Source organism: Chanodichthys erythropterus, chromosome 13, assembly GCF_024489055.1.
Source record: "Chanodichthys erythropterus isolate Z2021 chromosome 13, ASM2448905v1, whole genome shotgun sequence".
Classification (NCBI taxonomy): Eukaryota; Metazoa; Chordata; class Actinopteri; order Cypriniformes; family Xenocyprididae; genus Chanodichthys; species Chanodichthys erythropterus.
The window spans coordinates 6,421,585-6,436,353 of NC_090233.1; the positions used below are offsets into that span (position 1 = coordinate 6,421,585).

Consider the following 14,769-nt stretch of genomic DNA (forward strand, 5'->3'; position numbering starts at 1 on the left):
ATGACGTAGAGCTGAAATGTGTAATATTTGTGCCACTAGTCACCAAATGGAATTGCAAGAAAAATTACTGTTTTCAAACAGGTTGTCGCCATTTTGCGCTGACATGTTTCTACAGTAGCCCTAAAGCCGGAGACACACCTAATGATTAGCTGAAACATTCTAAGAGTGAACTGAACACACATACCGATTGTTTCCTTCGACTGAAGCCGATTTATATACTCACACATGGAATTTGAACACCGACTGTAATCGCGGACTGAACGCAACTGGCTCTGACTGGACGCGTTTGAGCGCGATCAGTCATAAGTATCAATTTACATTCATAATCGGCCTTACAATCGTTAAGTGTGTGCGCGGCATAAATGGACAAACTGTGTTGGCCACCGTAGCTTCTCTATATTGCAATTCGCAATCTCACCGCTAGATGCCACTAAAATTTACACACCACACCTTTAATCATTAAAATGATTTATGTCTATGGCTTTTTAAACTATAGATCCTTTTCTTTCTGCTGACTACTTCTCAAATGGGGTTAAGCTGGATACAATTTTATAAATTACACCAGTAATGACTTTCTCAGCAGAAAGAAAAAAGGAAACTGTGTTATAGTGCAATTATAACCTTTATCTACAAGATTAATGGTCATTATCCTGTATAATAAAACACTATGTACAGAAACTTGAGAAATATGAATGCAAAATAAGATTTTTCAATGAAGGCTCCCTCAAAACATGATAAAAAAAAACAAGATAACAAAACAGATAATGTGTAGATCTAGCAGTGGATATTTCTGGCCATGTTTAAAATGGAACACAGCTTTTATCATTGGAAATGTCCTTTTTTCCACAAATAATTTGTGCTTTATTTTTTTCCAACCACAAAAAAATTGTCACGTCAAACCAAACACCTATTTCAGTGAACATACTTGTATCAGACAGAAAAAAGACACAACTTTATATAGCTCAGATACATTTGTGTACTTGTGATGTACACAAAAAATACAAGAGACATACATTGGCTGCAATTTAATGTGAAGTACCAATGTAACATGCATGATCATTTTTGTCATGGGCTTCAATAAAACTATTTAAATCTTATTTACATTGTCCTTCATAGTCGGTAAGTCAAAGGCATTCATTTCTGTTTGCTTAAAGGTGCACTCAGTAATTTTTCTTTTTAAAAGGAAACATTATAATTTCTTAAAGTTTTACACAAAGTAATTATTAAAAAATAATGTATGCTCTGCTAAAAGCTGTTTTATTTTACATAGAGTGGGCTGCCTCATAGGGGCAGACATGTTGAGATCACATGACTAGACAAATCTGACACTTTCACTCATGAAATAAATAAATTACATCTGACTGCGAACAGCACATTTCTACAACAAGCATAGCTAAACTGAAACCTTTTTGCTTAAATTGCATAATTCTGCACTCCAGGCACCTAGGTGTCAGTATAAGTCCAAGACGACCAGCGCAACATAAACAAAACATTACGGAGTGCACCTTTAAAGTCGTTATGAAATCAAAATTGACTTTGTTCGATCATATTAGTAGTCTTGTGGTGAACAATTAATCCGTGCAAGTTATTACACAGAAATAAATTGTTTGTCGTGGTAATTTTTAATCAAAATCTGAAAAGTTACTTCTGGTCTGGAATGGCGTTTCTTTGAAAATGCTTAACCACTCCCCTCCAACCGTTAGTCTGCTATGAGCGAGAGATGGAGAGGAGGTGCGTTAAGGTAAAACCCTGCCCTCTATTCAATATTCCGTATAACTTGGAAATACGTCACAACACTGGAGAAAAGTCGGTTGCAACTTCCAGTTCACGGGGACTTTAATATCTTTGTGTTCTGGCTTCATAATAACGCAAATAAGGTATTTTCACCTTATGTATACTTTATAATAGCAATCTCTTTATAACAATTTCTCAAAACAAATAAAAATTTGTGACTAAATAAATAATACTTGAATAAACAGAGCTGTAAGCATTTTGTAACCAGTTGCTCACAACTAAATTGATATAATAGTGTGATTTTGACATTCAGGTCCCTGCTTGCATAAAAGTCTCTGTGGCAACATCCAATTTTCGATCTCAAATTCACTTCAATTCTTTAATCGACAATTAATCACATTCACACTCCAACTCCAAAGAGAATAAACACACGTTTGCACACTCACTCCACTGCCAGAAATAAGACGCACAAATAAAACTCTACATTCATTTGAACCTTCATTGTCTGTAATGAGTTTTTCCGCTCTGCCTTAAAAGCGTGGCTTTGTAAATCCGTCATTTCACATGGCAGTGAAAGATGGCACTAACCTCTTATGAAATTTTCCATCTCTCCTCCTCTACACGTGCAGTGAATAATGTCCTCAGCAGTGCAATATCTTTATGAAAGCCTTTCTGAACTCCACATTGAAAGTGGTATATATGATGGGGTTGACGGCGCTGTTCACATATCCCAGCCAAGTGAAGGCATTGTACATTTCCAGTGGCACCACACAGCTCGTGCAGTGAGTTTTCAAAATGTGGGTAATAAAAAAGGGCAGCCAGCAAATAATGAAAACACCTGCAAAAGAGAAAATAAGCTGAGGTATTCTGAGGACAAGACCTCAATCTAGGGCTTACTGCTGAGCAATACTTCTATAAAATGACAGCATCGTGACCTCACCTAGAACAATGGCCAGCATCTGAGTAGCCTTCTTCTCTTTATGCTGAGATATCTTCCTCTTACTCATGGTTTTGGTCACTGTAGTTAGCGTTTTGCCATTGGGCAGTGCCTGAGTTTCAACAGGTTTGGCTTCTTTAGGGATCTGGACCTCCTTGGTATGCCCATTTTTCTCATCTCCATTTGACTGACATTCACCATGGGAGGGAGAGGCATGAATGGGGCTCGGGTTGGCCATCAGGTCGACGACCAGAGTGGATGCCTGTTTCTTTTTCTCTGGAGGGCTGGTGCCTGCCACGATATCCACCCCCACATCACCACCCGGGTGCAGGACCTCCTTTATCAGTTGCTGTTGAAGATGTATTTTTCATTAATTGTGTAATGAGACTTTGAATCTGTACTGTATGTCATGTACTAGTAGATGAACATGGGAAAAAGTACAGAAAAATTGAAAATGATGTTACGTGTGAAAATAAAAAGGGTATTTGAGCTTATTTGCTCTAACCTGACAGTTTCTGACAGCGGTAATTGGGTAATTGGTGAACTTATGGCCTCTCATTAACAATTCACATTTAAAGCAGTTGCTAAATCAATGCTTATTTAACACAGGCAGCCTGTCAACACAGATGTATGACTCACAGTAATCCAACAATAATCCATCTGATGTGATACATGACTCACAGTAATTCAACTGTAACAAACATGCAGTTCGTGAAAGAGGCATATCCACAGAGTTTACCTGTTATACTGTGTTTAATAATGTTTTTTTAAACCATGGTTTTAAAAAAACAATCTTTATCTTCTACTAAACACTGATTTTCCATGTTCCTACTATTATTTTTTAATGTAATGAGGAAAAAAAACATAAAAGGCTGTCATGGACACTAAGAGTGGATGTGTCTATATAATGTTGTTTGCAAAACCTGGGTTATCTCATTCATAGGTATTCGAACATAAAGTGTCCACATACATTTTTGTACATGAAGCCCCTAAGGGGACATGGTGATGGGAAAAATATGAGATGGGAGAAAAATATATATATTTTAATGTTTTTGAGCTCACTCACAAAAGTTTTATGTTCCCTTGAGAAACTTTGCATTTGCTCAAAAAACTTTATAATTTTTCCTACCATCTCATATTTTCCCATCACAATGTACCCTTAGGGTCTTGGTGTTTGAATACTGAACAGTACAAGATCTAAAACATAAATTTACTTATGTACAATTTAAGAAATACTCCAGAATACTCAAACACAATCACACAGCTTGGTGTTTATGAATAAATGACAAAGAAATAGAGTCCATTTTAATGGCATAAAATAGGGGTGAATTCAGGTTGATTGGGACACATTTCCCAATTCATGTCAATGGCAAAAAGTATCCCAATCACCCTGAATTCACCCTATAGATGGGATATATATATATATATATATATATATATATATATATATATATATATATATATATATATATATATATATATATATATATATATATATATATAATAATAATAATAATAAAATATATATATATATATATATAAGAGAGAGAGAGAGAGAGAGAGAGAGAGAGATCTAGTCTTTGTGGCGCAAAGTTTGTTTAAACATACCAAACAGCTCAACAATGGCACAACACTGGCTCAAATGGCATCTTATATATAAGTTATTTCACACGTGTTAATGATTTATTAATTTCAGCCTTACAAAGAGAGTGAATTATTTTACTTTTATCTTATGCTCATTAAGGCTGCATTTATTTCATAATAACTACAGAAAAAACAATAATATTGTGAAATATTTTTGTAATTAAAATTATGTTTTTCTATTTTAATATAATTTAAAATATTATTTATTTCTGTGATCAAAGCTGAATTTCCAGCATCATTACTCCAGTCTTCAGTGTCATTGAATTTTTTCAAAGTAAAATAAATAAAACAGATCATAAGAGTATGTTTTATTTGTTCTACTTCAAAATTTCATGTTTAATTCAATGTGTTACCACAGGCTAGTAGATGTGTTTACAAGAGAAAAAAAAAGACAATATTCATTTAAATATTGAAGACAAAGGACAGTTTTAGCTCTAAACTGCATTGTGGGTGGTTAGTAAACCCAGGTATTTGACATACCACATGTAAAAAAGGTAACCTAAAATGGTAACATCTAAATGAACTGATTAATATTTTGTAATATAGCTGAATTAACCTAAATATTTTAATTTATAGCACAAAAACTATGTGGTACTTAGACTTCCAAATGACTGGCTCGTTTTTCTGTACAAATTTTGTTTTATAACTGCACTCCTTCCCCATAATGAGGCAAAGAGCACTGGGGTGTAATTGTGTTGATGTAAAGGCGGATGCATACATTAATCTACAAATATCAATTTATAAGTAAAACACACTTACTGCTTTCTTGTTTTTGGCAGGTAAACCACCGTTGGTCTTAATGATAACTGTGCAGAGTTTCACATCTTCAGGATGAGTGCACTTTTCCTGTGGCAGAGGTAATAAGAATTTGATTCAGCATGTGGTCGACATTAAATTTCAAAGGCAGCATGGAGCCTTGGAAATCATTCAGAGGTATATTTGGTGCCACTTAATGACACACAATGCAAATAAATCCACTGAACACAAAAGAGCCTTTCTAGAACTAAAAGGGGAATGAAACAGTGATTGCTTCAGTAATTTGTTAGTACCACAAAAAGTCCTTGGGACTTAAAACCAGACGGCTGAACCCATTGATCCAAAGTGGCCATTAAAAACAGCTGGTGTAGGAAATCAATGACGAAAGAGCGCAAAGGTCAGAAGAGAGAAATAATTTGTAGCACTTCTGCATTGTGAAGAAAATAGAATATGAAGAAAGGGTAACCTGTATATCATATACGCAATACACAGTGGGGATGCTGAAATGAGACTAGGGCTGCATGCGTCTATACTTATCTGGACACATTTGAAAAAGCATCATTTTCTCTAAGATTTGGCCTTCCACCCATACTGAGATGGCGTTTTTTTTCCTGTGAAAAGTGAGCTTTTTGAAGACGCTCTCCCAAGTGAATAAATTTGAAAGTGCCATTTTTTAATTGTAGTGTGGACCTTGAAAATGAGGGAATTCGAAAATGTTTAGTCATGTGACCCATATTGTACCAACAGATACCTATGTTTATACCAGTATGTCCCTGCTATGTGCTATTCACATTCACAGTGTTGCTAAAGATTTGTACAATTTTCATATTACATTGGCGGGTTATCATTGTAATTAAGTCAGAAACAGACATTTGATATAGAGTGCTATAAAGCAGGATAATTAATCAGTTTTAAAAAGGTTATAATTCACCTGTATGTGTTTTAAACCTTTGACGCAGACAGCATTTTAATCTTTTGTTTGCATAAATTACGGTGGATTCATGTGAAATATCAACCCACACCTACACGTCCTTTACATAATCATCATTCGATCCCTCCTCAGTGAACTGTAAAGCCGCAAGATGCATAGATGGCAGTAATGCACAATTTTTGTTTGTGATCTAATAAGACGCCACGCGGCTTCAATGCACTGCAGGACAAAATGAAAAACAGAATGTAGCTTTTGGTCATGGTTACATAGCTACTTGCTGGAAAAATTTGTTAGTTACTGGAAAAGCTACACTTAAAAGCAACTGAGCTACCGGCAAGCTACTGAAAAATGTAGTTAAGTTAGTAGCATCGCTACTTGTTGTTAGCTATTCCCCAACACTACCTGGAAGTACCAGTAAGTGGTGGGATATTCAGCTAATAAAATGATTGCGCCAGAAAGAATAGTATGAGAATTTCAATGTGATCTCATGAGAAGAAGTATTTTTACATCAAGTGTGGTTCTACCACACGTACATTTACTTGCATTTTCATACACATGAAAACTTACAATATTAACGTATTTGTAGCACTAAAACGTAAAAGTACTTATGTATTGACAGCAATAACACAAATTATTTATGTATCTAAGTGTGGATGTGTATGAATTCCCATGTATTAATATTAAAATCAAGGCATTAAAGTTTTTTATCTGTTGTATTCAATTGTCATATCAATAAGTTTTTAGCACCATTTATTAAATGCAGTTTACTCATAGCCTACTTAATATGAAATGACATTTCTGTTCGTGACTTGTGCTGCAAATTTGTTTCGGAGGAATACATAATGTTAAACAAGACTACACTTTAAAACCTTGAAATGAGACACATAAGGTGTTTTCTCCTTTGCAGAGACAGACACCAAAACATGACACAAATTCACAAATCACACCAATTTTATTTGTTTACTGCACTCCAAATCTTTAGAATCCATATGTTTGCAAGGAACAGATCAAAATTCAGCCCTTTATCCATCGATCTTCATCTTCATTCTCAGCCGTGACTGTCACTGTCAAAGCCCACGCTCATTATGATTCAAATTAAGTTGCGCCCGCCCCTCTAGAAGCGTTACGACATGGTTTAAGGCACTGATATTGAACGCTCATTGGTTGCCATGTTTCAGTGGATTGACATTTGAAATGAGTATGCGTCTTCTTAGAGAGAAGCCGGATTCATATTTTCATGGATTAATAACTTAAATTCTGCTCTGTATCCCATAAAAACAACTATTACCGCCAGAGAGGACTGCAACTGCCGATTATGCTTGTTTGTCTGTTATTCTTTCATTTAGAATAGTTTGTAGTTTTAAGAAATGGTTAAGGATAGGTTTAGGAGTAGGTGTAGTATTAGCGGCTTAAAATATCATTTTAAAGCTAAGTTGTAACAAAAAGTGTCATTTTCCTGTATATTTGTTACACACACAAGGGGACGGAGACACAGGTAATAGTTAAGATGTGTTTATTAAACAACCAGAGGATGAATGGCAGAATGCAGGTGAGTAAATTGCCGGATAAGTTTGTGACTGGAGCAGTGACTGGATCTGATGAGGTTTCTTATCTTTTCCCAGGGAACGTGGATGCAAGCAGACGTGGAGCAGACAGCAGATATAAGGTAAGCATAACAGGTAGGTATGCGTTAACGAGACCGGACAATGACTGAGTGATCTGGACTGTCTTATGTAGTGCTGCTGATGGTGACTGTGATGAGTGTCAGGTGGAGCTTGTTAATACTCAGGGGAGGGAATGCATTGTGATTGGGTGAGTGAAGAGCCTGGCGTGTCTTTGACATTACCCTCCCTCCACGGTCCGCTCCTGAGGACCGTGTACCCCGACGTCGTGGTGGTTGACCCCTGCCGTGTGGAGCTGGACGGTTAGGATGTCTGGCATGGAAGTTATCGAGAAGGCTGGGATCGAGAATATGGTTCCTGGATCCCAGTCGACCAAGTACTCCAGGTGACCACCACGGCGCCGGGAGTCCAAGATGTCGTTAACTGTATAGGCCGCTCCTTCGTCCTTGCGGCGGTTGGGAATGGGCAGAGGTTGGAGCTTCCTGGAGGGAAGATGTCGCGGGGTCTTGGAGATGGCACATTCCCGGCACCCCTGTACGTACCTCCTGACGTCAGATGCCACGTTTGGCCACCAGAAGCGCTGTTTAAGCAGCGAGAGGATTTCATTGAACCCTGGGTGGCCAGTGCCCAGTGAAGAATGCGTGGAGTGAATCGGGGAGTGCGCCGTGTCCATGGGATATACTGCAATCCCTGGGGGCAACCCGGCGGGGTGTTGGTGGAGGCACTCGTCTCGGGGAGCGTTTCTCGGGGATGATTGGTTCTGGATCGTCGGAAGTTTCTTCAGGGCTATAGATACGAGACAGAGCATCAGCTTTCACATTCTTTGATCCAGGGAGGTATGAGAAGGTGAACTTGAACCTTGTGAAGAACAACGACCATCTTGCTTGGCGGGGATTTAGTCTTTTAGCGTCACGTAGATACTCAAGGTTCTTATGGTCTGTAAGAACCGTTGACCTCCGCCGGGTTGAGCTTGTGGGAGAAGAAGGCACATGGATGGAGCTTACGGGGATTCCCCTGCTGCTGTGACAATACCGCTCCCATTCCTGTGGTTGAGGCGTCTACCTCAACGACGAAAGGGAGCTCTGGATCTGGATGAGCCAGGAGGGGCAGGGTCGTAAAAGCTTCCTTGAGTGTGTTTCCAGGCTTGCGTGGCAGCTGGAGTCCAGGACAGAGTCTTGGGCTTGTTCTTGAGGAGGTTTGTGAGAGAACTTTTTATGGAACTGTAACCTTTGATGAAGTGACGATAGATTTGATGAAGTTTGCAAAACCCAGGAACCTTTTTAACTTAAGTAGGAGTTGGCCACTCTTTGACAGTGGATACCTTCCTCTCGTCCATGCGGACGCCACTGATTGATCATTGATCAATGATGTAACCCAGGAACTGCACTGATGAATGGTGGAAAGTACACTTCTCGGCTTTCAGGAACAGATGGTAGTCTCTCAGGCGTTGGAGGACCTCCGCAATGTGGCGGCGATGGTTGGCCATGCTCCAGGAGTATATCAGAATATCATTGATGTAGACCAGGACAGACTTGTGGAAGAACTCCCGGAGCACCTCATGCATAAAGTCTTGGAATAAGGAGGGGGCATTGACAAGTCCATATGGCATGACGACATACTTATAGTGGCCAGTAGGTGTCACGAAAGCTGTCTTCCACTCGTCCCCTTCACGTATTCTGATGAAGTTGTAGGCGCTGCAAGGGTCCAACTTGGTGAACACAGTGGCACCGCGTAGTTGTTCGAACGTTGATGGGACGAGAGGATGTGGGTACCTGAATTTGATAGTGATTTTATTTATAGCTCTGTAATCGATGCATGGCCGCAAGCCTCTGTCCTTCTTCGCCACGAAGAAAAAACTGGAAGCAGCAGGGGAAGTAGATGGGCTTCGTTAATGTACTCCTCCCATGGCCTTCTCCTCAGGGATTGACAATGAGTATATCTTTCCTCTGGGCACTGGCTCACCGGGGATGAGGTCGATTGCACAGTCCCATGGCCGATGAGGAGGAAGAGATTGGGTGAGTGAAGAGCTTGGCGTGTCTGTGACAACATTTCTGTTCATTATGTTTTATTCATTTAACACTCTCGGGTCGGCGGTCACGCCGGCGTGATCACCGCGTTTTTTTTCTAACCAGTGTGAAAGAGACTCAAAATACTCTGTCAATGTTGCACATACAATTAAGAGTTATACACCATTCTAATCTGTGGAATATCTTATTTTATTTGTGTACACTCAGAGTAACAACAAAATGTTGTGCTTTTTGTAAAATAAAGAAAACTAACATGATGCGTGATCTCTCGTCTCCCTCTGAACGAAGTCCAATCTGATAGTTCTCAGAAAATGAACTGTAACTTAGTGAATACGAATGACAAAAAAATTAGACTTATGTCTAAATAAACGTTGAAATGTCAGGTTTTAAATCATGTAAATCAAATCGAAAACAAACATTCTGTGTTTATGTAATCTGTATGAAAAGAGACCCGTGTCAGAAATCCGTGATTCAGCTCATTATCCGCTAATGCGGCCACGCCCATGCCCACGGAGCGAGCGCTATTCAGACACAAATTCTGAGTCAATGCATGCATTCATCGTCTCAATCGTGTATTTATTGTCTTGAAAAGTGTTTTGAATAGCCATAGTTAGCGATCTCTGGCCTCTGTTAGTTCAGTTATTTCCTGGATTGCCTATTCTTCTTTAGTGCTCAGGCATTTGTGGACTAAAGGTGTACAGAGCGCCCTCTGGCTGCAAAGTATGAATTGAAAACACAGTATCCAGCACTCATAGTAATGACTATAAATTCTGAATAAATATTACTCCTCTTTATAGAAAATTGACAAACATATGAGAATCCATCAGTATTTCTTCAAATGTGCATGCTTTTAAGCTAAAAGCCTATATGAAATGTCATAGAGGTAACATAATTGTTCAGACACTTTGCATCACAGAAATACATTATATTTTAAAGAATATAATGGAATACCATTATTTTAAATTGTAGTAATATTTCACAGTATTGCTATTTTTTCTGTATGTTTGATTTACACCATGATGAGATTTGAATCATGATTACAGAGGGTTTTTTCACAGCCTACCTGACTGAAAGAGCTCATTATTTATGCAACTCATTAGAGCTCTTTATGGAATTCTTTTGTCTTCTCAGGTGAGAATCATCCATTATTCATGATTATTCATGCCTCCACGCATACTGTGTTTCTTGACCAAAGATGTTTTAGAAAATTTAAATCTCTCTATTGTTTTATATGAACAAGCAGGCAGCATAATTTTTACCTCATTTTGAAGCAAAAACTCTAGTCTACAACCTCAAATACCCAGAAGTCTTGTGAACAAAGATTTAATATATATTGTTTGGCTTTATTTCAGTGACTTAAGTTTTTTGTTTTTTCAATAACCACACATAAACGTCATTCCTTCAAAAACACAAACATGTACATACATGTTCCTTACATATTATTGTAGCCTAGTTTGTGCTGAATACAGTATAATGACACTTTTTCCATTAATATGTTTATGAACAACTGAAAAAAGCACATACCCCTGAGGGTTAATATTCTGTATTGGTATATATTTAGGTTTGGGGTGGGGTTTAGGAATCTTACATTTATCTATAAAATGATAAAAGGGAAATTATACATATATCTTTATGACATGAAAGATTCGTAAAGCTTTTACAAAGTGAAGTATTTTTACATTTAAATGCTGTCAATACGTCCATATTGTGTCTTTGAAAGTTACATATTAATACCTACATATTAATGAGACCAGGCTGAGAATTTTGTCTGGTCTCTCTGTATCATCAAATGCTTAAAAATGCTAGTGTGGACAGAGAGCATTTTAAAATGAAAACGCCATTATCAGGTTAATGTAGATGTAGCTACATTATACATAGATGTAACTAAAGATAAAATCATTATTAATTTTCATCTGCATCCCTATTAAGATATACATCTGCCATTAGCCAAAATCAAGCATTCAATTAAACTTACAACTGATAACACTGATTCCAGGGGCGAGTAAAGGTTTTGGGGTTACTGTATCTCCAGTAGTGTCCTGTAGGTCCTGGTATTACCCCAGAAATTCTATAATTAACACTGAAAGCTGCTCCCCAAATTTTCTAGAAAGAGGCCAAATTAAAATGACACTGACACCATGTCTTGTCCTGTGGGGAGTGCTGGGTATTTTCCCTGAGGCTACTGTCTCACATGGTGAACATCACCTTGAGAGAGGGCTGAGCATCAGCATCTGTCTTCTGGCAGCTCCGTTTAGTGTTGACCCGTTTCCGGCGCTTGCGAAGAACTACGTAGATCTGCACGTAGACGAGGAGTGTGATGATGAAGGGCACGTAGAATGACATGATGGAGGAGTAGACAACAAAAGCAGGGTTGGCGATTTCACACACGGCACCATCCCGTGTAGCTGAGAAAGAGAGAGAGAGAGGTTACACAATTAATTATGGTTGCAAAACTAATTAGTTCAGTGTGGCACTGGCAAAAGCTTGTATGGCAAATTTCCCATATCAAGTGCAAATTAGCTCTAGATTATAATTAGATTAGAAACATACTGGAAAATGTATAACAATATGACAACAGTGTTGAGTGAACTCAAACCTAAATACTACCTAAGTGTTGTTATAGAAAATGGAGTTTATGTAAGGAAGTACATATATAGGTTGTGTTCAAAATGACAGTAAAGACATGATTCTAGACAAGATTCTAATTACAAATAAATTATTTCTATTAATGAAAGAATCCTGAAGAAATGTATCACAGTTTCTACAAAAATATTAAGCAGATTGTTAACCATTTTCAACATAGATAATAATACAAAATGTTTCGTGTGCACTAAATCAACAAATTATTTCTGAAGGATCTTGGGACACTGAAGACTGGAATAATGGCTAAATTACTATATTTTTAAATGTAATTTTAAATTATATTTAAAATATATTAAAATAGAAAATGTTTATTTTAAATTGTAATAATATTTCACAATTTAACTATAGTTTTACTATATTTTTGATCAAATAAATGCAGCCATGGAGAGCATTGGACAGCAGCCTAAAGTTTGGAGAGAGTGTATATATTTGACGAATTATTATAATAAAAATAAGTTAATATCACCAAAATGTCAAAAAGACAGTCAAGCATATTTTCATTTTCCATATCCAAGAATAAAGCTGATGGTGTTTGTGATCAAAAGAGATCCTACTAATACTAATCAGGATAAATCAGATTTAAAACATGGAATACTATGATAGTAAGTAACCACATTTATTTATTTTGCAAACTGTTCCTTTAAGAATGTTAGGTGAAAAAATCTGTCATTTACCTGTATTATTTAATCCAAACAGGAGGGGGCAAGAAATAGCGAACGAAAGCACCCAAACCACTGAGATCATTACAGTGACACGTCTCTTGGAGCTGTAGCGTGTGTTGTACAACATCGGCATGGCAACAGCCGTGTACCTGCACGAGAAGCCCAGAGGGAAGATGTAAAGAGGGTGTGTGGGATGGGGTGATTTCGAATTTAGGCAGACAAACAGAGGAAGAAACAATGATGGTCACACCTGACAAGCTGCCTCTGCTACCAGCTGCCATTATTGTGCCATCATCTCTCTTGCTTTTGTAACTGTAATAAATCTAAACCTCATCATCATCATTTCGAAAGCTTCAGTAGTCTTCCTACTCTAACAAAATGCTTGTGAAAGTGTTGTTTATTAGTGCTGTCTGCAAAGTTTTAGTACTGAATTTAGTACTCAATGTTTTTTTTCATGGCAGAATTCCCTGATCTTTGTAGCAAACTAATTTGACATACTTTACTGAGATTTTGCATCATCACTCCAGCATTGAAATGTGCCTATTTATAATGTTCTTCTCTATCAAATGGTCATCATTTGATGAATCACTGCTGACATGATCAATAAAACTGTAGACAAACATCTCTTCTTAAATAATATTCAGTATAACACCTTCTTTCTGTGGCAGGACTAGCATGTTTTAAGTGTGGAAAGTAATTTTGCACCTGACTAAACTGGTGACCACTGACTTCCATTATATTAGGAAAAATATAGACATTTCTCGAAAATATCTTTCTTTCAGTAACACAAAATCAAGTAGGTGAAACATGTTTGGAATGACATGAGGGTGAGTAAATTATGGCAGAATTTCTTGGTGAACTACCTTTAACTATCTTTCATTTTTCCCTCACTATTTTTAACAGCTGACTCAATTGATGCGTTTAAACAACATCTGGAGACTAGCACAGCTATATCAACAGAATCCAAGATGTCACCCCCATCCCACTGCCCACTGGAAGACTGATCTATGGTATTCTTTTCATTTAAGAGAATCATTACACTTTTCCAAAACTGATAGCAGAACCTACCTGTCAATACTAATAGCACACAGATTAAGAATGCTCGCCGTGCACATCATGACATCCAAGGTGACGAAGATGTCACAGTGGATCTTACTGAAACGCCATTCCCCCACCACCTGCAACATAGACACATGCATATACACAAAATCAGTTTTGAAAAGACAAGCTCAATTATTTACTGAGGTCAACATGAAGAATACTTGTCGGATAAATAAATTAATAATTAAGTTTATAGAATTCACTGGGAGAAACTCAAAACTGAATACAAATGTTCTGAGTAGCGGTACACACGCACACTACTGCTGAAATGTTAAAAAAGGCTGCATTTATTTGTTAAAAAATACAGTCAAAACAATACTATTGTTAAATATTATTATTAGAGAATAAGGCCGAAGCCTTATTCGGAAAGGCATAATGGCTTCAAAACGCCAAGGGATAGCACAGCATGATATTATATAAACATCTAAAATCACTATGCAGTAATGCGTGTGAAGGGAATGAGTGTAAACTTTATGAATTAAATGAGCAGATAGCTAATAAAACAGCCATGTTGCCATCTCTGTGCATCTCTCAGAAACCAGGGCTTTGACAAGAGTGATAACTAAATAACTATACACCATACACATTTATATGTCTGTTTAAATGTTTTAAATCTTGTATGATATGAAACATGAATGAGTGTAAACTTTATGAATGCAATTTTTAGCTATTTTTATCCAATGAAAACTTCCATCCACCTATTTTATGTAGA

At 37.4% G+C, this 14,769-nt stretch overlaps 1 protein-coding gene across 2 annotated transcripts in view; it reads right to left on the minus strand.

Annotated features, from left to right (window-relative positions):
- Positions 1-2,375: 2,375 nt before the first annotated feature.
- Positions 2,376-14,769, minus strand: part of drd2b (dopamine receptor D2b) — a 41,353-nt gene continuing 28,959 nt past the window's right edge. Inside the window, exons 2-7 of one of the 2 annotated variants that reach the window (XM_067406660.1) lie at positions 14,025-14,134; positions 12,969-13,105; positions 11,857-12,056; positions 5,075-5,161; positions 2,675-3,008; positions 2,376-2,572 (exon numbers count right to left, since the gene is read on the minus strand). In XM_067406660.1, coding sequence (XP_067262761.1) covers positions 2,376-2,572; positions 2,675-3,008; positions 5,075-5,161; positions 11,857-12,056; positions 12,969-13,105; positions 14,025-14,134 — 1,065 coding nt within the window. The remainder of the gene's footprint in view (positions 2,573-2,674; positions 3,009-5,074; positions 5,162-11,856; positions 12,057-12,968; positions 13,106-14,024; positions 14,135-14,769) is intronic. The other variant, XM_067406661.1, reaches the window with a different exon arrangement.